The sequence below is a fragment of the Apiospora kogelbergensis genome, assembly GCF_038363985.1.
Source record: "Apiospora kogelbergensis strain CBS 113332 chromosome Unknown utg000002l_segment0_segment0, whole genome shotgun sequence".
Taxonomy (NCBI): domain Eukaryota; kingdom Fungi; phylum Ascomycota; class Sordariomycetes; order Amphisphaeriales; family Apiosporaceae; genus Apiospora; species Apiospora kogelbergensis.
Window position 1 is genome coordinate 2,714,217 of NW_027117419.1, and position 22,666 is coordinate 2,736,882.

Sequence of the window (22,666 nt, forward strand, 5' to 3'; positions counted from 1 at the left end):
GACAAGTCGGGCTTGATCCCATCTAGATAGAGCTCCCCGGTTGCTGCTGCACATGTTTCGCCTCTTGTGGTCCTGTGGAACAGCGTCCCATCTTCCTCCTGGATGTTGGGATTAGAGCACCACTCAGGCAGACACACAATCTCCGTTCCCTTGCGCTGTTTGACAAGGCGACTCGTATTCATCTTTAGCCGCTCGTTTGCGTTTGCTTCGTCAAGTGTCAAGTGTCTAGTGTCTAGTGTCTGTCTTATCCCTAGGCTCTGCAACCAACCGGTTGCTTCCGCCAACGGTTTTTGCAGAGCAAGCCTTCTGCTTGCTTTTTATCTCCTACCTTATTCAGTCGTGCAGCATAGTGGTACTCTTACACAATGGTTTCAGACGCAGGTGGCACGAGTGACCTGGATGAGCAACATCGAGGCACGCTCAAGTCTTTCTTCCTGTCACGGCGACTCAGCCTGTGGCCGCGCCGGCACTCAGATGATGGTACCCGTCCACGTCCCCCCAACTTCCTGGATTCTGCGGATGAACAATCGGACGACTCCATGCCACCGTACGAGGAAGAGGGCATACGATCAGATAGCGACACCCAGTACTCAGATGCCCAATCGACTTTCGAGTTCTCTTTGTTGGACAACGGTGTAGATATTCCTGGCGCCGCAGCTTCGTTGAACTTACTTGGAGAGACGGAAGCCGGAGAGGCTACTATCGGCAATCCCAAGAGGCTCGGTACACCGGTAACAGGGCTTGGGGACCACGGTGAGCTGGTCTTTATACGAAAGGCGGACGAGGACTCGGGCGAGGACAGCGAAAACCGGCTCCCATCCTTTCAGACCAGGCCCGCGTTTCACTCGCTCCATCCCGAGTCATCCAAGGGCAAAGCTGCCGAGGACCGGTCAGGTTGGAGTGCCGCAACCCACCCTTGGGTTGCTCTTGACGACTACATAGAGGTCGATGAGAAACAGGCTCTCCGGGACGAGATTTCTCGCTTGCGCACCGAGTTGGAAGCGTTGAGGAACCAGTCCACCGGCCAAACCGATCGGTCTCTAGGCCCGGCAGAATCAAGCTCCCAAAGGCAACAATCACGCAGCACAACCAGAAGCAGGGGCAGTAGGAGACCCAGGTCCACGTTTAGAGTCATGGAGGACAATACGACACCCTCACCTACGACTCTGCGAGAGCTAATCATGAGACAGCTGCTATCGCCACAGACTCTCACTAACGCCATGGCCAATCAAAGTACGGACAGACAGAAATCCACGGTTACTCTCGATAGCCCATTGACAGCACTACAAATCCAAGAGTTCACTCGCCTTATGAACGGAATGCAGTTGTCGGGCCGAAACTTCAAACAACCCATTGCGCTCTGCGCTGTCTGCCATCTTCCCAAGTTTAAAGGGGCCCAAGGATCGAGTCGCAGTGCATATCTGTCCGAGATGCTCACTCAGCTTCCGGGGGTTAACGCCTCCGCTTTTGAGGATTTCGACCCTATATGGGGGTTTCAACTTGTTGCCGGAGATATGTCTGCAAGACCTGCCTCACGACTGCCATCATCGCCGGCATTGGTTCTCAGTATTGGTTTGAACTAGGAAAATCGAATTGGATAAAGTGTCCTGTGCCCGTATGCGGGAAGAGTCTGCCACTGGACCGCAATCTTGACGTCCTCGGTATCCTCGAGGCCCTCGGCGTGGCGGATGCCATCACTCATGTCAGGCGATTCGAACGCGCAAACCAACTACGAAAGAGCCTCCAGGCCCTGGATCCTGCGCCGGAAAGAAACCAGCTCCGCCGAAGCAAAGCTTTTCACGACCGCCTCATTAGATATGGGCGTATGTCACCCCTCTTAGATGGCGCACCACCCCAAACCACGGGTCAATCGGAGCCCGAATTGCTACCGATTGACACGGCAGACGGGAAGAGTGCAATCAAAATCCCCGTATTCAAGCATCTACTGCGGCGCCAGGTTCTACGTACATGTGTGGTATGTGATGAAACATACGAAGAACTTGCAAAGGGCGATGAGCAGAAGTGGAAGAGAATGGTTAAAGGATATGGCGGCGAATGGACATGGCGCATCCTGTCGTTCCCAATCAAGGATATCCTTCCAGAGTGCAATCACGATCACGATATATGCCGCGAGTGTCTCTCCACCTTTATATCGACCCAGATTCAGTCCCGTGGGCATGGTGTAGTAGACAACATTATCTGCGCCACGCCGGATTGCAGTCATCGATACACCCACGAGGAGATCCGATGCCTCGCGGTGCCCGACGTTTTCGCCACCTACGACCGCTACGCCACCATCAACTCAGTGCGCGACCTGCCCAACTTCCGCGGCTGCCTCCGCGAGGGGTGCGATGGGGGCGGCCTCTACGACGGCCCCTCCAAGATCGCGGGGGAGACGCCGCCCGAGCTGCTCCTGCCGTCCAAAGACCCCAACAACATCCTTTGCATCGAGTGCGGCTTCCACATGTGCTTCACGTGCCAGACGCCATGGCATACCGGGCTCCGCTGCGCCGAGGCTGCCGCCCAGCGCGAGCACGGCGACCCGCACTACGGGCGCACGCAGGACTGGCTCGCGCAGAACACCAAGCCGTGCCCAGGTGCGGGTTGCGGCGTCCAGGTGGCCAAGGGCGAGGGTTGTTTCCACATGACGTGCTCCCGCTGCCGCTTCGAGTTCTGCTGGGAGTGCCTGGCCGACTGGAGCGGCATCCTGGTCGCTGTCCAGGTCGAGGATGGCCGCAACGAGATGCGGTTCCAGCCCGACGGCCACCGCGAGGGATGCTACTTCCGCGGCGAGGGCGCGCTGCTGCCGACGCAGATTATGGGCAACACGCTGGAGGGTGGTCTCCGGCGCCTAGAGCAAGCCGAACAAGATGGAGAAGCTGCTGGCGACTGAGCGAACGGGTCCTTTGGGTGGTTTTGTGTCATTTCTTTCTGTACTTTCGCAAGCAACGCATTTGGGGTATTTATCAGGTTGCCAGCTAGAATGACATGGATATCACAACCTTTAATTCCGTTGAAACGCAATGGACAGTCTAATGTGTGTGCTCTGTAAATGACGTATGCCCACACCCCCTTTTACGCCACCTGCCTAACGACCTCTACTTGTGAACATCAGCTTGGCCACAACGCCACCCGCATGTTTCTACACGACTCGGGACTCTTTTGCTACGACGTCTTTGCACCCACTCCCCTGTTTCAAGTCATGTTCATTATGTGGCGGACCACCTACTCCATACGTTACGAACACATCGTGAATGCCCCTCGTCGAGCAGTTGGTAAACAGGAGATAGTCAGACACTTGGCACCCCTGATGGTTCCCCGATGCTCAAGATGGCACCAAATCAAATCAAAGGATGCTCCTATTCTCACCGAGGGAGGCTGAGCTGGTGTCCCCGTTCGGCCGCGTGTCAAGTTGGGGGCGAAGCATGCTCCCAGTATAAGCTGTGGTGAATAAGTCAAGCATACAATATATTAATCAGCTTTCGCTACGTTGCATTTGAAGTAACCCAATAGGGCTGCCCAAGGAACATCTTCAAGTAATACGGCAACTCAGAATGCAAAGGACTTGGCAAGATCTCTAGGTCGCTCACACGGCCCAGGACAATGTAGTACGTGGTCAATAAAAGCAAACGCGCATACTCTGACTCACATGACGTAATACCAGTCAGAATCTTATCACGGCGGACCATGCGCGTGTGTCCATTGTATCCGTAGTTCCTGGTATATCTAGTACGTTCGGCACCGTGTTTCCCCCGAGGTCTAATAAGCTTACTACAAGCTATAACAGGCGCCAAGTGTTTGTTTAGTTCTCAGAATACTCCATATCGACGATCATGCTTACTAAGCCACCCTATATTCGATTAAGACAGCTAGGTATTGTCTACTTTTGAGTATAGATCCACAACCGCAGATGTATGGATGTGCTACAGCAATGATTTGGAACCACGCACGCAGCTGTACTAGTAGCCTGGCCAGTTACCCTTCAAATTCGACTCGAGGGGCCTCGGGACTTAGCCATCACTAATATTGGGGATATAAAACGTTCTAACGGAGGCCCGACCCTGGCAATCCCATGGCGCTGGCGAAGATTGAACGGGCTTTAATATGGCGTCCAGTTAGGGTTGTAAAGTGGACGTTATTTGTCAAATGAGAGCTTCTCAGCGGTAATGAGAACCAGGTCTTAGGAAACCACTATTTTGCGTAGTGAAGGTGCTATAAATATACAGTATGTTAGCATAGTCTTACGTCACGCCATAAGCACTCCTAGTTCGCGAAACATAGGAAATAGATTTATTACAAAGCAAACTACAGTAAGCGATTGCTTGTTTGGTACTTTCGGCTACGCGGCAAAGTCCAAAATCCCGGTCAAACAAACCATGACAGCGGGTGATCCGCCCAGGGATATTCACGTCGTGGAAGAAAATAACAACTACATGTTATTCCCGTAGCCAGTGATCACCGTGTACCAAATTGCTGGGAGCCGGCTCTTCGTTGCTCATTGGCCGGGTGTTTGTAAGCAACCTGCGTTTGACAGCCTAGTGCTTATCACCTGCGCGAAAGGGCGTCTTACCTTGGGCACCTTGTTGCAATTAATGACTATTGACATAAGACTGGAATAGTTCGCCCTGCGCCACTCGCAAGTCTCCGCAGTTGTCTGCCGGAGAAGAACCAGGAAGAAGCTGTCAGAGGGATGGGGGGTTCAGCCTTCACCATTGGCTGGAGTTTGGCAACATCCCGGAGCAGGTTGAGAACCCAGGGGCTTTTGGTGCCTTAACTCCAGTGCAAATCCCGGGGCCTCACCCTCAATCTCGCAGACCCCGGAAGTTTCAATCCTTCTCGAGCGGTCAGTTGGCCAGTAATACGCGGGGTTTGCGCCATCCCAGTTGGGATAATGAAATCTCACAGTGATAGGGTGTGTATTTTGAGATCGGTTCACCTCTGTCGGTTGATGATGCTCAAAAGAGTAGTATCACACGACCGATATCCAAACAAGGAAATAGCGGCCACGGCATGGCACGGCATTTATATCCTAGGCCTTGCCGGGCTCCCGTCATATACTTGCTTGCAGTCCCATCTGCAACTACTCGATAGATCCTTGGCATCCATCCGTCCTATCTAACCAACCAACCTCGTGCAGGCAGTGCCTAATCCAAACAGTTCATTTACTCGCATACATATTCATCGATGGAATCCGGCGAAGCTTGTGACACCTTGACCCTCCAGCACCGGCCTGGGGCCTCGTTCGCCAAAGACAGGGCCGACGACTGGACCGGGCTTTCGTCCTCGCAGCTACGGCGTAAAATCCAAAACAGACTAAACCAAAGAGCCTGCAGTATGGACTATCTGCCCGTTTACCCCTGAGTCGGCGTAGAAAGAAGTCTTGGCTGACATTTCACGAGGGCACCGGAAGGCTTCTTCGGCTAGTAAATCAGGCACCAGAAATGTCAGCTCTTTCACCGCTTCTGGGCGGAAGGCAGAAGAGAATGCGGCGAGCGTTAGCCGGAGCTGTGCCTATGGCCGTCACGTCTCGGGAGAAATATGCGCGGCATTTGATCTCGACGACTTGCTTTCGGCCCCGCCGCCCTCTCTAAATACCCTCCAGTGCTTTTCTCCTGTCCTGAAAGATGAAGGCAACCGAAAAATGTTCTATCTGGGTAAGTGTGGCTTGCGGTAGAGGCCGCCACTCGAGCTTCTCAAAAACAATGGAGTACTTATCTAATGGTTCTTCTTCGTAGCTGCTCAGCATATATTTCCCATCTTGTCCGAAACGTACTTCCCGAGCAGGGAGAAAATGACAAACTTGACGTTCCGGCTCAACATGTTGGAGCCGGTCGTCTTGGAGATGTCCATCGGCAGCGTGGCGGAATGGTCGCTCCTGCGGCAGTACTCACCCGCCGTCGAAGAGATCCGCTGCAAATCGGCGATGCGGCTAATACGCCTGGTGCGCAATGGCCTGCAGCATCAACAGACCGCGGGGGCCGTTTCGGACGCTACGCTCATCGGTATGATGGGGCTCTGCTGGCGCCCTGCGAAATGCTGCCCGCACTCTCGGGGGGCCCCTAAGGGGCCTCTTCCGCTCAATCGGCATAGATCACCTCGGCGTGCGCGAGAACCTGGCCCACTACGAGTTTGCAGAGGAACATTGGGCGGCGTTCCTGTACTGCTTGAAGATGCGCGGCGGTATCGGCAACATAGATCTCCATGGCGGATCGGAATCTTTTACACTGGCAGACAATGTCAATGCGGCCGTCACGGGGAAAGCGCCTACGGTATGTACTTTCCACACAACCGGATATCCCTTCCTTAATGCATCCTACCAGCTTGAGGAATTGGGGGCTCATAGACTTCCTCTAAACTACAGATTGGTCTCTGCAAACCGTTCCAAGAAATTCTTCAAATGTGGCTCCCGCAAGTACGACCACACTTAACCGAAGTCGCCGCCTTCCCTGTGGACAACGACTTTAAAGAGCTGCTCCTCGACTTGCGATTGTGCTGTCAGGAGATTGAGGAGTACGCAATCCGGGTCAAGAAGCTAGGCGATACGAACTCGACGGGCATGGTGGTCCCCTACCAGAACATCGTGCAGCACCGGCTTATGAGCTGGAGGCGGAGAGACAACAACGGCAATAGCAATAGCAGCAGCGCAGATATCGTGGAGGAAATATGGCGGGCCGCCATACTGGTATTCACGCTGGGCGTGACGTTCCCACTACCGCGCGCCGACCCTCTCGCCAACGCGGCGGCCGACCTCGGGCGTGCCATGCGCAGCAGTAGCACCGTCAAGGACCAGAGTCGTCCATTCTTATTCTGGGCTGCAATGCTGGGCGCAATTGCGACAGGGGCGGCGGGATCGAGCGCCCCCGCCGGTGAGGGGACTGATAGTACGAAGCTCTACAGGTTTTTCTTGATCAAATCAGGCGGCTCCGCGGCGAGCTGGGCCTGACGACTTGGGACGCGGCCAAAGCGACTCTGAAGACGTTCGTCTGGCTGGACAGGGCCTGTGACGAAGGGGCATGGAAGGTGTGGACACAGTCGCTGCGACCAAGCCAAGCGGTAGTTGGCAAGCATGCGACAGCGTGAAAAATCAAAATAGATAGGGATCGCCGTCTACGGGCGGCCGAAAGTGGGACTTTGAGATGGTGGCTCAAATCATACAAGATGCGTGGCATGCAACGGGTGGTGGTGCTCGTTTCCGATGTCTGCATGAGAGGTAGGCTCAAGGCCTGAGCTGATGAGGTGTGCGACAGGTAATTGACAATATCAAACTAGTCAACCTTCACTGTCTTCACCCGGTGCGACCACTCCAGAAGTTGTTTCATGAGAATATATATTGGTACTAGGCTATTCTTGATCCGTGACTCCTTTGTCCGACCAGTCTATTCGATTTTGCAGTAGTTTCTTTCTTCCATTTTTAAGGCACAGCCAAGAGATGGGACTTGTTCTGCTCCCTCAGCGTTTCCTGAACAACCTTCAGAACTTCGTGATGGACGTTTTTCGGGGCGGCGACAAAACCGCAGTTTTCGGTCATAGTCCTCCCGACAGTTAGGTCAATGTCCTTGCCATCGATATCGGTGATCTTCCCACCCACTTCCTCGAAGAGGAGCATGGCGCCGGCATGGTCCCACAGCTTGCCGTGACGTTCCCGTTTCTTATATACCCAGACGGTTACGTTGGCAACACCCAGGCCGAGTGTCACCCAGCGCGGGACCCAGCCCAAGAGATCGCTGCCCGGAAATTCAATGCCCAGCTTCGTCATGATGAGTTCGTGGCAATCGTCGACACCGGAAGCCAATGTTTTGAAGCACGTGACGCCACGAAGTCCTACCAGGGAGGCTGTGTCGGGTTGAGGCTGGATTCGATGGCCCTCGAGCTCTTCCGGAGATCCAAAGAGCGGGCGGACGAATGTTCCGTAGCCTCTGACGGCCGAGATGAGAGATCCTTTCCCAGTGGGGTCGACAGTGTCGTTGGAAAAGCGACCTTGGGGATCGGCGGGCAAGGTCGGGCAGCCAACGGCGCTCAAGACCTGCTTACCGCCCTCAAGGAGCGCGACGTTGATGGCGTAAGCCTGGCCCTGAACGAAGGTCTTGGTTCCATCGATAGGATCAAACACCCATACTCGCCCCGATTCTGGTCCGCCAGGAACGCCTGAACCGCACCAGTCGATCATTTCGCAGGCCTGGTCCGGGCTTTCGGGAATTTTGCAGCGGCCCTGCGCAACGTCATCGTCGAGCCTTCGCAGCAGCGCCCAGACCCGCTCTAGCAGGACGGGGTTGGCACGCAGATCAGCCGACGTCTCCTCTCCGACGAAACGGTCGTTAGGGAAGGCGCCGTGGATGGTGGCCGTCAACAGCGCCTGGATGGCAAAGTCGGCGACAGTGACGGGGCTCAAATCATCTTTCTCGATAACGCCTTTGTCGTCAGCTGAAATGACAGCTTGGCTTAGCTTTGCGGCCTGCCGGATGACGGCAACGGCAGTCTGCAACTCCTTGGCGTAGGGGCTGTCCATTGGGGTGTGACAAGGATATGTGTGACGGGAAGGGGTTGAGGTGGGATTGGAAATTCCGGCAATTAAACTATCATGTGGATTCCTTGGTATGGAATTCCTAGGCCACCCCCTTGCAAGAAGAAGCAAGTCAACTGCTTTGACAATCGATAGTCTTGGTTCGTGGTATTGCGAAAGGGACGAGTGGAAAACGGATTGCGTGCACACTGACCGATGCAGATGCAATCAAGTCAACTGCCGCATGATTGGAAGTTGGAAGTCCATCATCGCGACTTCCCGCCCTTCCACCCAAGCCTGCTCACAGCTGGGGGTGGGGAGGCCAGCGGGAATAAAGCGGAACGGCACCTGTCAGTCCTTCTTGCCAATGCAAATCCCACCAGATCCCACGATAGTACATGAATTCACACGAGCAGCGTGCAGCTTTCTGTCCAGCAACCAGGTGTTGTCTGAAGCTAGCATTTTGGCAGCCATTGGCCCCGCTCGAAATCCCTAAAGTACATGGCTCAGTCCCGACATGACTCGACACTGCAGTGCTGTCGCGTTATGCATGCCTTATTAAGCAATCAGCCGCGATTCGCTGCTTTCCCCGGGTATGGAGTTGGAGGCAAGCGCAAGGTAAGCAGTAAGATGTCATGGAGTGAAGCGAGGTGTGACCTGGTTTTAGTGATACATCGCCAGCCTAGTGTGAAGATGTGAAGGTGTGAAGGCACGGGATTCTAGTGGAAGAGGCGGTCTCGCCGCCGCTCGCTTATGCACCTGGCTTCAACAACTGACGTTATCGCATCTAATTTGGGACAACCAGGCCAAAGCTGACAGAAGACAGAACGAAGGAGTCGTCGAGGAAGCCGGCCACGCCCACGTGGAGGGGAAGAGCGCATCTTTCGAGTCAGCTTCCTCGCATCCCATTGCAACAGGAGCGGTGGTGCAGGCAGACGGGCAGGCCCGCGGCCAACGCCCGGCGGCTTTCTGGCCCACACATCACATTTTCATCCCACTTTCGACACGGAACTTTGCGAGGCCCTGACTTGATATGATGGAGTCGCCTTGGGCTGTGCATTTCCCATCATCTTTGGAATAAGGCGGGACGCATTACACGAATCTCTCGGGGGAATCAAGTTCTATTCCACGTCGTGCAGCTCGTCGGCGGAACAGCCGTGGTACGCGGCACGGCTAGCGCACCATTGCGATGATCAATTACTACGAACGCTCAGAAGCCCGGTCGAAGGCCCCAGTGCCGATGAAGTTGGGGGCACAGAAACACGCGTGCACTCTCAGACTCTCATCCGCGTGGGTACAAACCACTAAATTGAGCGCAACCCCCAGTCGCATGCAGGCACTGACAGGGCCTCACACGATTTAACGTCCTCGCCCCTACTCGCCCCCCTTTGCCAACCATACTATACCAGGGGCCTGGCCTAGTAAGGGATGCATTTTCTACGTAGATTTGCAGGATCATGTTTCAGCGGCTTGGCCATATCTGATAAGTGCTGTAACTAGAAGATCAACTGTCCCCCGGGCCCTTCCCCAAACGTGTGCCATGGGCGCTGCTTTTGTTTTTTTTACATTCTTCTCGTCGGACTTGACTTCGCCCATACACGCCCATACATTCATTCGTTACAGCAGCTTCGGCGGAAGAAATGGGTTGGACTGGTCGACGAGAATCAAGACGTCTTGATTGAGTAATACGAATACTGTCGATACTTTAGTCGGAACGGATCCGACAGGCTAAGCCTTCCACAGCCACTTTCGCCGAGCAGCCGAACAGTCCCCCGGACGGAGACCATGGCTTCGGCCGAGAACGAGTTCGTCTACTCCAAGATCAACTTTGGCGAGCCGCAGCCTGCCGTCAACAGACCCGAAGTCATTATCGGAGTTGTCTCCGTGTTCTTGGTACGCATGCCGATATCAGCATCTCGTCCTCCCCGAATCGCTATCCTAACCCGGCTGAATTCCAGATTCTCGCATGGCTGTGTTGCTTTTTCCGCCTATACATCCGGCTATGGATAGTCCGCGCTGCAGGTCTGGATGACCTCTTTGTCGTACTTAATATGGTATGCTCCTCGCCTGCCATTGGCCGGAAGACGAAGGTCGCTGACATGGTTATGCAGGTCACGATAACAGCAGGATGCATCACAACCTGCATCGGTATGTTACATGCTTCGGTTCCATTTAACTCCATGGTTGCTCACACCTTCAACAGCTATCCAATATGGTCTTGGGCAGCACATCCTGCAGGTGGAAGCCTGGCAGGTCGAAGGCTTTCAAAAGGCAAGTTCTGCTAATGACTGATGTAGTATCACTTGTGCTAACCTCCGCAAAGTCATTCTACGTCATGTTCGCGACCTATGCCTGTTCTGCTGCATTCATCAAGCTTGCACTGCTCTTCCAATACCGCCGGGTCTTTCCTCGTGAATCAACGATGCACAAGGTCGTCATTTATCTAATAATATTCACTTCCCTTTGGGGTACAGTGTATGGACTAATGTCTTGGATTCCTTGCTTTCCGATCAGCGATTATTGGAATACCGATGCCCCAGATAAACACTGTTACGGCTTTGGGGCGCACCATCCGAAAGCCTTCCTTGCCACATTCGAGAGTCACACGGCTGTTAACATGATTTTGGATGTGATACTCTTGGTAATCCCGGGCTTCCTTTTGTGGAAAGAAGGGGGGGACGCGGTCTGGCCAACTACGGCTACTCTCCTTGTTAATGATGGGTGTTTGGTAAGTCGACGAAAGGCCCTTCTCATTATCCAAGGTATCCTCAGCTAACCTCTACAAAGTGTCATTGCGCTGGCTGCTTGGCGCCTGCAAACGATCATCGAGCATCAAGCCGCCACATGGCCAACACGCGACCCGACATGGTACGGGCCCATCAGCATTGTCCTGTCGGCGCTCGAAGTGCTATCGGCAAGCATTTGCGCCAGTATCCCCATCTTCTGGCCCATGGTTTCCGAGGGATGGGGCAAGATCTTTGTCACACAGGAGGTTAAGGTCACACGCGAGACCCGCTACTTTGACGATGATGATGAGGACGCCCTGACGAACAACGCACATAGCCGGAGTGGGAGCAACGTCTCGCAGGTGAGCAAGGGAGGGAACAGCAAGGACAAGAGTTCGCATTACCGCGACACGTACATCCTGCGACAGGTAGATCCTCTTCACGGAACGGAGGAGAGGGGAGTGCACGTCACCGCTACGCCTAGCCCGGAGCAAGAGCGGGGGAAGTGGACGAAGTTATAAAGGCCGTTTTGGCTGTTTTTTGAAGCCCAAGTATATTGGATATAGCCAAACTATTAATCAGAGTAGTATGTATAATGAACAAGCATCACAATAATATTGCCTTTGTGTGCAGGGAAACTTGGGAACTGGGTGCTATGGCCTGGCAAAGCCAAATACATCATATAATTAACACATTGCCTCTACTGTATTCGTCACCGGGGGGTTTGTCCCAGGGACGCCTGCTGGTATTGACATCCTCTGTCACCCTGATCATATGGCCGCACAGTAGACAACCTCAGTTCCCTCATTTCTTAAACGATTGCTTGGACCGTGAACAAATCCAGTATCATCAGTGGTAGTTCTTAGGCCTTGGTTGCACAAACGAGGAGAGAGTCGCAAATCAGACAAGCTGGCAGGCCAAAAGGAGCCCCATCATGATATGATCTTGGCATATATCAGTCCCTAACATGATCTGATTCCAGGCTGAATGACGTGTCTGAGCTAAAAAGATGTATTTTTCACGGCTCAACTTGTATGGGCCTTTTGAGATCTAAGGTGGAATTTAATTTACTCTTATTCAAGAATCTCGAAGACTAATAACATCGCCAACCACCTAGCGAAGCATCACTTTCTCTTGTCCCCTCCCGCAAGCGGCATCAATTTAGATTTAATACACTGATACCTTAACCGGTTCAGTATAGCCTAGCTGCTGTGTCCATAGATTATTCTTAAAGGCAAGAGGATTCAAGTCTCCTAGGTATCACCTTTTTCTTTTTCTTTTCTCTTTTTAGCCCTTCTAGTAATTAGAGCATGATTTTCTGAGATACCATTACTCAGTAATACAACTGAACATCGCGTATCAAATCCGAGAATACCTATCTTTGAGTGTTTGTGTTCCCAGCTCTGAGCCATGCGAGCCCTTTAGGTAACGATTCATCAAAAGCATTGGTGTGGTTCAGGAGTTTCTCTACTGTATTCAACATCCCACCGGATAAGCCTTGGTGCTGGAGTTTTGGCCATTGTCGGTATGCACTGTTGGGCTAGATCGTCTTCTGATGGGGAGGACAATACATCCAGGGGTAACATGATACCCTGGCAGTCATTCTACCCTTTGAAGGCGAGTAGAACACATCACTCAGTCTCGTCCCACGTATTGAATGTGTCTGAAAATTGAATATACACCTCTGCTTCAGAATTAACATATTCCCCTTTATCACTATAAAGCCACCAAAACCCCCATCCACTCAGTTTTCTATTTCCTCTCGCTTTAATCAACACAACACACATCCAACCAGCATCTTGACATTACGTTCTCATAGGAAAAGCACTATTCTGACACTGAACCAAGCAGCATCACAAAATGTACGCTCTCAATACGATACTCCTCGCGCTGTGGCCTCTCGTGGTTACTGCAGCCTATACATCCACCACAACCACCATCGGCCATAAATCTCTTTCCTCCGATCCCATCTTCAGCAAAAGTCTGACCGTCGACCACACTGAAGCGACACCGCTCCCCTCATCATACCTGCCTGTTACGACCATCACCACCGGAACTACATTCACGATCTCCACCATTACTTCTCGTCCCAAAGCGACCGGATCAGCACAAGCTGGGACCCCATCGCCAACGGCTCCCGGTAATGGCAAGGCGTCTATTAACGTAAGATGTGACCGGTTCCGCGTCAATGAGGGTGCCCTCGCCCAGCAGGGCAACATCTGGCTAGATGCGTACTGCAATGACGATGAGGGGCAGCTATGGCACTCCGTTATCAATCTAAACCAGTAAGTACTTACCCAGCCATTTCTGTGTCAACATTGAGACCATCGAAAAAGCAAACATCGTTGCGTAATGGCGTCCTATAACCCCCCCACAACCTGTCACCTAATCCCACACCTTTGCGTCCTTTGCGAAGGGAGCGTAGACTAACATTGAGCGTCAGCTGTCTCCAGAACGACGGCGGAATATTACACCCCTTAGCAGATGGAGACTTTGCGCAGACGTGTCGGGCACCACAGCTCCAAGCTGGTGACCCGGCCTATTTGAAGGTCTATTGCTACCCCGGTGGGGATCAACCAGAGCAGGAAGTTAGTTATGATTTCGGTAAGGCACTCCCTGCTTACACCCAGATCCTTTGAAAACGATCGACACTAATCCCAGCTCTACTGCGTGTTGTAGGCAACACTGATGTCCTCAGTATCAACACCGAGGGCGATTTCGAATGTTTCGGGATATCTGGGTGCGCCTGGAACCACAAGGATTGCACCGACAAGCCCGATGGTGTGAATGGTTGAAGGGCCTCTATCTTGTGAGGGGGTTTCGCTTTGGTTCGGATGTCTAGATAAACCGGTCATTCCAGCTTGGGGGGTTATGAATCCGGAAGAAATACACATTTGGGAGGTTGTTAGCAATCTGGACCTGTTCCAAGCTAACAAATAAAGACCCGATAACCCATTATGCGCCATCTGCGTGACGGAAATTTAGTAACCTGAGACTGTCCACGCTTGGAATAATGAGTTCGATCCAGCTTTGTGACTATCAGCGAGCATTTGATGATATTTTACGTATCTAAGGGCCTTCTAACAAAGGGCAGGCCTTCAAGGATGATTTTTTGCTTCCGCTCGATGAATGGCAGCATGGATGCAGGACAAAGCAATAGGGAGGAAATAGTCATAAACGTGCAGCGTTGCAGTCGTTGCGATTGGTTCCATGTACCGCCTCGAGATCTGGTAATATCATGGATGTGGAATACCTCAATCATCATCGCCGTACTCCTCCTCATAAGCCTCTTCGTATTCCTCTTGATACGCCTCTCTTGCCTCTGCGAGCCTTTCCATGTCACTGGAACTGGCACTTGAGGATCTAGCATCATCTAGGGCTTCCTGATATTCCTCACGCGCTTCTGCGAGCGAGGAGTGATCATCCTCGTCAATTGGCGGGGAGCCATAGGCGGGGCATGACTGTAAGGATCCCCGCCGTATGACTGTTGCTGAGCATAAGCCTGCTGTTTGTGCTCGTCGTCAGAATCGTCTGTCGAATGTTAGCTATTTCATCCTTGGACACGTTGGAAGTGGATATGGAGCCCGACGAACCAAGAGCGTTAGCCAGCAAAGCACCTCCCACAGCGCCAGCGGCAATACCACCAGCTGCACCTAGAAGCATGCCACTGGAGCCTGACTTTTGCTTCTCTTGTTGCTGCGGGTACGGGCTGCTGCCAGGATATCCTCCATACTGTTGTGGAGGGGGCGCGCCATATCCAGGGCCGCCGCCGCCGCCGCCGTACGAAGGGTCATGGCCTCTTGTATCAGACCCGCCTCCCGAGTTAAACCCGGGCGCTTCCCACTGCGAGCGGCCTGATGCTTCCTCGACGTAATACCATCGTTGATGTTGCTGGTCAAATTGAGGAATCCAACCCTGGGGGATCGGGGGCTTGTCACGTGGGGGTGAGTACACCGGCCCAGGGGTGCGCCACCATACGATTGCTCTGTGAGATCGAAGTCAGCAGACAGGAAAGCACGTGATAATAGGAATGATCGATGAAATAAGTACCGACCAGAAGAGAGCGGCAGTGTATGATTGGCAACTAGACTTACGAGGAGGTACGGGAGGTGGGTATTGATTCCCGTATTCCGGGCCCGGGGAGCAGCTTGCTGGTAAGACTGTGGTGGCGGAGGGCCGGAACCACCGGGGTAGCCTGAGTGGCCGCCGAAGCCGTCATATCCGCGACTCGCTGTGTGATCGAATCAAGTCAGCGACAATATCTGGGAAACTGGGAAGCTAGTGCATGGGCGTGGGCCGAGTCGCGTAGCGTAAAACGTAGCGTTACGGCGGTATTGCGTAAGTCGCAAGGAACACGCTGCCGACTGCCGGTTGAGAGCTCTCTAGCGAAGGCCGAAGACAGGTTTATCAGGTTTGTGGGATGACCAACCTTGTGGTGGCTGATGCTGCTGTTCGTCCCTCTTGCCCCCCAGATCAAGATCGTCGAACTTGTCGGCGAGCTTCTTGAAGAACGACATGGTGGCGTGGTTACTGGACAGTGGGAATGATGGTTCGGTGAGGATTTCCGGGCGACGAGATGGATTAATGTAGACGCATATCCATGGGAGGCCGCTGGAGTGAGTGGTTTGACGGCACCACCAGTCTGCAGTCCTGCCACCTGGAATGTTTTGCACACGCAGACCGAACAAGTGTCAATGTGTCACCGCCAAGCAAATAGCAGACTTCCCCTCTCACCAGATGCTGACCGGTGAACTTGGCGGTTGTTTCGGCATGGCCCCGATCTAAGAGAGCTCTGATCAATTCGATCCCGCGGGCGCTGCGGGCGGGCTGAGGGCTGAGCCACCGCTCTCGCCCATGTTCTGCCCATGGAGCCGCCAAGCGCTATGCCCCTCCAAACACAGGCCTCAACATCGTTCCTTGTCCCCGTATCAATACCGAAATCCCCGCTCCAGACTGCCATTCTCGTCATCCCACCACCTGAAGCTGCATGGATGATGCTGTCTGTTTCGCTTGTAGTTTGACAGCGTCACACATGCCACACATGCCACACAGATCTGCCCCTCGTTTCAAGGCAAAGCTTACAACAAACAGGTCCTAGACACCAACCGTCCTAGACGCCCGTTCACCTGTCGCTGCTCACCTGGACAACCGCCACGAACCACACTACCAGCCTCAAAGCTGACGAGTGCCACTACCACCGCCGACATTCCGTTCTTTCGGTTGTTCTTGACCACCCACTTTACTGACAAATCTTATTTCGGTCCTCCTATCTCGCCCTTTTGCATCTAAGAACAGCATACCATTTTCGTCATACCTAATTCGTCTGAGCAAACCCGGAGTCGAATCCGTGTAGGATGTCTTATCAACAAGGCTACGGTGGGGGATACGGTGGAGGCGGCTACCCAGGAGGCGGGTATAATCAACCACCACCACAGCAGTATGGCGGCGGATACAATCAACCACCACCTCAGCAGCAGTACGGCGGCGGTTACCCACAGCAGCAGCAGTACGGTCAATATCCTCCTCCTCAGCAACAAGGCCATGTAAGTCGACGTTTGAGCTTCCCATGACCACGAAGCACGTGTCACCGACTGAGAGCACATTAGTATGGTGGCCCGCCGCCGCAACACCAGAACCGATACAATGCGCCCAACCACCCTCCGCCCCCCGGCCTCGACCCTTACGGTTATCCGATGAACTCGCGTCCGGAATATGGCCACCAGGCCGGTGGCCCTCGAGGCGATGCCGCACCTCCTCCCGATGCCCCTCAACATTTTGGTACCGGCGCCCCCGGAGGCTATACTTTCCAATACAGTCACTGTACAGGGAAGCGCAAGGTAGGGAGGCCAGCATATGAACCTATCTCGTTGAAAGGGAAACCCGGATCTAACATAATGGTCAGGCTTTGCTCATTGGAATCAACTACATGGGCATGGAAGGCGAACTGAGGGGTTGCATCAACGACACGAAGAATGTTTCTGCTTTCCTCATGGAGCGCTATAATTATAAGCGCGAGGATATGGTACGTTGCTTTCTATCACTACAAACAACTTGACTTTCCGGCTCATACTCGGTTGTAGATCATCTTGACAGACGACTCCTCCGACCCACGACTTCAACCGACGAAGGCAAACATATTGCGAGGCATGCAATGGCTCGTTGAGGGTGCCCGTGCTGACGACGCTCTCTTCCTGCATTACTCTGGCCACGGTGGCCAAACCGAGGATCTGGACGGCGATGAGGATGATGGATACGATGAAGTCATCTACCCCCTGGACTACAAGACACAAGGCCACATTGTCGACGACGAAATCCACCATGTCGTGGTGAAGCCGCTCATGCCTGGTGTTCGGCTGACGGCCATTTTCGACTCTTGCCATTCTGGTACCGTCATGGACCTGCCATACGTTTACTCGACCAAGGGCGTGTTGAAAGAACCTAACCTAGCTGCGGAAGCGGGACAAGGCCTTCTCAGCGCGGTGTCGGCGTACGCATCCGGCGACATGGCTGGTGTGGCCAAGAGTGTTTTCGGCTTCGCCAAGACAGCCTTCAAGGGCGACGGCGCGCACAAGAAGACGATAGAAACGAAGACTAGTCCTGCCGACGTCATCATGTGGTCGGGTAGCAAGGACGACCAGACCTCGGCCGATGCGAACATCGCGCAACAGGCCACGGGCGCCATGTCGTGGGCTTTCATTGCTGCCATGAAACAGAACCCTCAGCAAAGCTACGTCCAGCTGCTGAACAGCGTCCGCGATCTTCTGGAGACCAAGTACTCCCAGAAACCACAATTGTCATGCAGTCACCCGCTCGGTAAGTCACTCCCATCTCGATCTTATATCTGAGCTCCTGGGGGCCAAGAGTGATGCTAACGTTGCTGTGTCTCAGACACCAACCTTCTGTTTGTGATGTAATGTGCACCTATACTCCACGGATGGATGGTCATGTTCGCAAGGGGTCCTGGGGGTCATGGTTGCTACTTGCGTTCGAAGAAATACCCCATTCAGGGTAGATGCTCCGCCATTCAAGGTAGATGCTCCGCCGTTCAAGGTAGATTCTCCGCGGCTTCAGGGTAGTTATTCCGTACTGAGGGGGGTGCCCAATTTGCTCTGTCTTTGCCACGCGTGAAAAACATGCGTCAATATCTAGAAACCTCATTCATCTGTGTTCTAGGCACAGTGACGTGACCTAATCCTACTCTCTCTCTCTCTCTCTCTCTTTTCTCGTCTATGTTTTGAGGATGCATGTTCAGGGGTGTGAAGTCTTTGTGATGTTGAAGATGTTAGCTAGCATTGAGCTGTTGGATCTGGATCTGTAAGATGCTCGGGCTAGGTTGGCGGTGTCATGTCCGCAGGATCTTATGCATGGCATCTGCCCTATCACATCGCTCGGACCAGAAGGCATCAGCATCGTCCCAGTCCAAACTCTGGGCAAAATCCCGGCTTTGCGGCGCAATAAATTAACGTGCTTCGTGGTAATCAATTCCCACGTACTGCCACGGTTCATCGAGCATCATGATTTCTTTCAGTTAGCTCAACCTTGCCCAGCTGAGCTGGAGGGCTAATAGATATGGTCTGTTTTACCCCCACCTGGCTATCGGCTTTTCACCTTCACAGCTACGGTTTTGCAGCGCCGTCCTTTTGGCCCTAGCATTCTCGGAATCTCGGCCCTTCCAGAGTGTCGGAAAGTGCTAGGATTCTGCTAGGGGGAATTGGACAGTGGCACCTTTTGGCGATGAAAAGTCGAGACGACCCACTCAGCCTCCATGCTTATCACAACTGCCTCGCCGCAATTCCTTTTTACTACGCCGCATGCCTAATGCCCAGGCAGCTCGCTGATCGTACGAGGGATGAGGGGAGGGACGGATGCCGGGAGGAGGCCAGCACACACTTCAACGTACATCAGCAGATTAGGTATCCAGCGCGCATCTGGATAGCTACATGTACGTGCAAACGAGCCACGACACGTTTGACACGCGCTGGGTTGGACGCGAAATTCTTCAATACGCTGACAGATTGCGAAATTGGAATACATGCGGTTGCAGGCGCACCCTTTCACACAAACAGGCAATGATGCGTCAAGTAGCACTGTACGATTGGCTATAATTACCTATTTACTGCCACCATGTACCTGGAGAAGATCTTATCCATCCACAAGGCGGGCTACTAACTAACCTATTGGCGCTATCATCAAAGGGATGCGATCCGCGCCAACGCTACCCTACGCCAGCGCTGTGGCCAACGCTCCCAAGCTGTGCTTCCAGCTCCTGCCAGCCTGCTATATCCTGAGATCTAGGCCTTTCGTCTGCTACTAGTTGTCCGGCTATAAACACTAATGCCCTCGGCAGCTTCGAGAAGCTGTGCTCGGTAGCAATACCGTGCTGGAGGCCCCTGTAGCGCGAACGAGTTTTTCTCAATCGACTTTGGAGGGCTGACCTGCTGACACGGCGGGGACCTGCCACCCACATCTGCTTACAAGGTGATTAAATGAGGTGAGATGCATAGTAAGTACATGTAGAACTTGATCAGCCCCCTTGGTTCCCCCTGCACATGTCATGCTCCAAGGTATTTCATACGAGGGGTGATGTGTTGTGCAACGGCATGTTCGGGTACACGCTCTGGCTACCCTGCTTGGTACGGCTACTCATTGGCCGCTACGCCGCACGCTTGGGTTTCACTGGCTGCATAATTCGTGGCCATGTCATGTTTATTTTCGACCTTCTTTTCGCCTCCGGCAAGCGAGCAAGTCACTTGAAAGCCATGGGGGAGGGGCGTGGTGCGTGGGTTCTGGCTTTCTTTTTGCAATGGCAACATGTAACCCAGCTGGAAGTTAGCCGGCCACCGGCCACCGGCCCCATAACCTGGAGCAGCCCAAGGGACTTTTTTAGACACCACTTTATTTAGCCCTGAGCACTTAGCTCTGCACCCCTGAATCGTTAGGCAGGCCGTTGTGGGGGTTATCTCAGCGGTCGTCGATTAGGCAGCTGAAAATTGTCCCTTGTTCGTAAGATGGCATGTACTGTGAGACCCCGCCGCTGCATTCCACCCAGCAGTCGGAAGATGAAAAGCAAAAGAGAGCAAGAAAAGAAGGAAATGGCTAATGGTACACAAGCCATTCCGTGCCACCATCGGATTCCAATCTCCCCATCCAGCCAGGACAGGGAGCAGGGGAGTGGACAGCCAAGAGCACATGGAGGTTTGCCCACGGGACAGGGACAGGGGGGTTGTCCATGTACATACCCAATATTGTATAGAGGAATAAGTGGAGGGGGTCGAGCCGATAACGATGGTGACTAGGCATGTGTAGGTTACTAGGATACTATTCCTCAACATCTTGTCAGCTTGACTTGACTTGACTTGACGTGCTGATCGTCTTCAGCCCCCATTAATGCTAGTATGCTGCCTACCCAGCCAGTTGCTGTTCTTTTAGTTGGTCAACAGTTTTCTATCTTCGACTGACGTCCGCTTCGTTTCTTAACTTGCATGTTTGCTGCTCTCCCTTCTCTCCTCCGGGCCAGTCATCCTCCACGTACGGGTCTGCACACCCAAGCGCTCATCGTGACTTTGCTTTCACGAGCAGCTCGTCTTCCTTCTTTTTCTTGCTTTTTTTCTTCTTTCTTTCCTACTCGGGCCAATATCTTAGATGGCCACGATGGCTTCCCAGGGCCTTCTTGCCATGGGCAAGTCGTCGCCGGACTTATTCAAGCGACGGGTGCTATGGCTTTCTCTCACAGTTCTGATCGTCATGACGGTTTCCTACCTGTCCCATAAGCGCCATAGCAGTGTGCAGCCCGCCGCTTCGCTGCACCTCTCACAACCCCACGACCAGGCACCGCAAACAGAGAAGGAGAAGCCGAAGGAGAAGGATTGGACTTTCGTCGTCGGTCGTGACGACCTGAACTTTGGCTTGTCGGACGAGCAATGTGACGTAAGTTCCACCCGAAACCCCCATAATGCGGTGCAACCAACCGCAAAGTCCGGCAGTCCATCCCTCGGAATCTTTTCTTGTTTTTCGTTTCTCCTTTGTTTCTCGGAGGACGCACGAACTGAGACAGCTTTATGAAACTAGATCGCTTTCCCCCAACTTTACCAGGAGATAGATCGGGCTCGGGATCACCTGGTCGCCAAAAACCGGACCATCAAGGAGAAGGATGTTCACGTCGACAGGAAAGGCACATACGACGGACACACGCATGGTGAATTCCAGGTCATGATCAATGATGGAGAGGTAAGTCAGCTCCCTGCATTTGATTGGGATGCAACCTCCATTTTGTGCCTAGACACCGGTCTGACAGAGTCACAATAGCTATATATCATCAAAGAAGTACCTGGAGAGCCGGATCGCTCCCGAGGCCTGGCTGCTTTAGCCAATATGTACCGCGCCATTTCCTCGATGCCAGATCCGCGCCGCCAGATCCCCAACATCGAGTTCACCTTCGACATTGAGGACGTCGCGCAAGGCGGCGAGAAGAACCCGGAACGCATCCGCTGGACCTGGGCTCGGCACAAGGACAACCCATGGCACTGGGCCATGCCTGACTTCGATGGCTGGTCCTATCCTGACGACGGCGTCGCCTCGTTCGTGCAGTTCCGCGCGGACGTGAAGGAGCTCGAAAGCAACTACTCGAGGGAGTGGTACGACAAGCCACAGAAGTTGGCGTGGCGAGGCAGCTTCGCGCAGAACGGTGATCTGCGCCGGGCCCTCGTCAAGGCGGCTGAGGGGAAGTCGTGGAACGACGTAAAGCCTATCGATTGGCACGACCGCAAGGATGTGCTGAGCATGCAGGACTTCTGCAAGTACCAGTTCGTCGCGCACACAGAGGGCAACTCGTGGTCGGGCCGGCTGAGGTACCTGCACATTTGCGACAGCGTGCCCGTCGTGCACTCGCTCGAGTGGGCGGCGCACTACTACCCGCTCATGGTGGCGTCGGGTCCCAAGCAGAACTACGTTGAGGTCAAGCGCGACTGGTCCGATCTCGTGCCCAAGATGGAGGAGCTCATCGCCGACCCGGAGCGCGCCCGCGCCATCGCCGCCGAGAGCACCCGCGTCTTCCGCGACCGCTACCTCACTCCCGCCGCCGAGGCCTGTTACTGGCGCCGCATGTTCAAGATGTGGCACTCCGTCATGGACTTCGAGCCCAAGACGCACTACGTCCACAAGGACGGGTCGCGCAAGCGCCGCGGCGTCAGCTGGGAGCGCTTCGCCTTCCGCCAGGAGAAGAGCTTCGAGCACGGCTTCTTCGAAGAGGACAGGATCAAGGACGAGGAGCCCGAGTAGTTCGAGCGAACCAACCATCAGTGCACGCTGCCATAAAGAGCCAAAAAGGCCCGTGGCATTCATATACACCAAGAGAAAAAACAATATACACATAACACGCTCAATAACCGACATACGACGATGAACGATGCAGCTACGCACTAATAATAGACATGGGAGTGAG

General features: G+C 53.6%; 9 protein-coding genes across 9 annotated transcripts; 7 read left to right on the forward strand and 2 right to left on the reverse strand.

The window, feature by feature from the left end:
• Window positions 1-365: 365 nt before the first annotated feature.
• Window positions 366-2,893, forward strand: PG998_003754 (uncharacterized protein; the record flags this gene model as incomplete). Its single annotated transcript, XM_066870572.1, has 2 exons — window positions 366-1,559; window positions 1,604-2,893. 2 exons carry the CDS (start codon window positions 366-368, stop codon window positions 2,891-2,893), a joined length of 2,484 nt encoding a protein of 827 aa, XP_066734322.1.
• A 2,748-nt stretch (window positions 2,894-5,641) lies between these two features.
• Window positions 5,642-6,943, forward strand: PG998_003755 (uncharacterized protein; the record flags this gene model as incomplete). Its single annotated transcript, XM_066870573.1, has 4 exons — window positions 5,642-5,654; window positions 5,736-6,002; window positions 6,091-6,269; window positions 6,362-6,943. The coding sequence occupies 4 exons, from the start codon at window positions 5,642-5,644 to the stop codon at window positions 6,941-6,943; spliced, it is 1,041 nt and encodes a 346-aa protein (XP_066734323.1).
• A 468-nt stretch (window positions 6,944-7,411) lies between these two features.
• PG998_003756 (uncharacterized protein) lies at window positions 7,412-8,506 on the reverse strand (the record flags this gene model as incomplete). The annotated part of the gene is made up of 1 exon (XM_066870574.1): window positions 7,412-8,506. The coding sequence occupies one exon, from the start codon at window positions 8,504-8,506 to the stop codon at window positions 7,412-7,414; it is 1,095 nt and encodes a 364-aa protein (XP_066734324.1).
• Window positions 8,507-10,285: 1,779 nt separating this feature from the next.
• On the forward strand, window positions 10,286-10,792 carry PG998_003757 (Integral membrane protein; the record flags this gene model as incomplete). The annotated part of the gene is made up of 3 exons (XM_066870575.1): window positions 10,286-10,393; window positions 10,459-10,648; window positions 10,704-10,792. 3 exons carry the CDS (start codon window positions 10,286-10,288, stop codon window positions 10,790-10,792), a joined length of 387 nt encoding a protein of 128 aa, XP_066734325.1.
• PG998_003758 (uncharacterized protein) lies at window positions 10,785-11,747 on the forward strand (the record flags this gene model as incomplete). Its single annotated transcript, XM_066870576.1, has 2 exons — window positions 10,785-11,221; window positions 11,288-11,747. 2 exons carry the CDS (start codon window positions 10,785-10,787, stop codon window positions 11,745-11,747), a joined length of 897 nt encoding a protein of 298 aa, XP_066734326.1.
• Window positions 11,748-13,086: 1,339 nt separating this feature from the next.
• On the forward strand, window positions 13,087-14,021 carry PG998_003759 (uncharacterized protein; the record flags this gene model as incomplete). The annotated part of the gene is made up of 3 exons (XM_066870577.1): window positions 13,087-13,511; window positions 13,670-13,830; window positions 13,906-14,021. The coding sequence occupies 3 exons, from the start codon at window positions 13,087-13,089 to the stop codon at window positions 14,019-14,021; spliced, it is 702 nt and encodes a 233-aa protein (XP_066734327.1).
• Window positions 14,022-14,599: 578 nt separating this feature from the next.
• PG998_003760 (uncharacterized protein) lies at window positions 14,600-15,743 on the reverse strand (the record flags this gene model as incomplete). Its single annotated transcript, XM_066870578.1, has 4 exons — window positions 14,600-14,757; window positions 14,820-15,211; window positions 15,277-15,457; window positions 15,656-15,743. The coding sequence occupies 4 exons, from the start codon at window positions 15,741-15,743 to the stop codon at window positions 14,600-14,602; spliced, it is 819 nt and encodes a 272-aa protein (XP_066734328.1).
• An 837-nt stretch (window positions 15,744-16,580) lies between these two features.
• PG998_003761 (caspase domain-containing protein) lies at window positions 16,581-18,140 on the forward strand (the record flags this gene model as incomplete). Its single annotated transcript, XM_066870579.1, has 5 exons — window positions 16,581-16,769; window positions 16,833-17,063; window positions 17,129-17,248; window positions 17,307-18,039; window positions 18,115-18,140. 5 exons carry the CDS (start codon window positions 16,581-16,583, stop codon window positions 18,138-18,140), a joined length of 1,299 nt encoding a protein of 432 aa, XP_066734329.1.
• Window positions 18,141-20,877: 2,737 nt separating this feature from the next.
• Window positions 20,878-22,503, forward strand: PG998_003762 (uncharacterized protein; the record flags this gene model as incomplete). The annotated part of the gene is made up of 3 exons (XM_066870580.1): window positions 20,878-21,153; window positions 21,295-21,453; window positions 21,532-22,503. The coding sequence occupies 3 exons, from the start codon at window positions 20,878-20,880 to the stop codon at window positions 22,501-22,503; spliced, it is 1,407 nt and encodes a 468-aa protein (XP_066734330.1).
• Window positions 22,504-22,666: the final 163 nt, after the last annotated feature.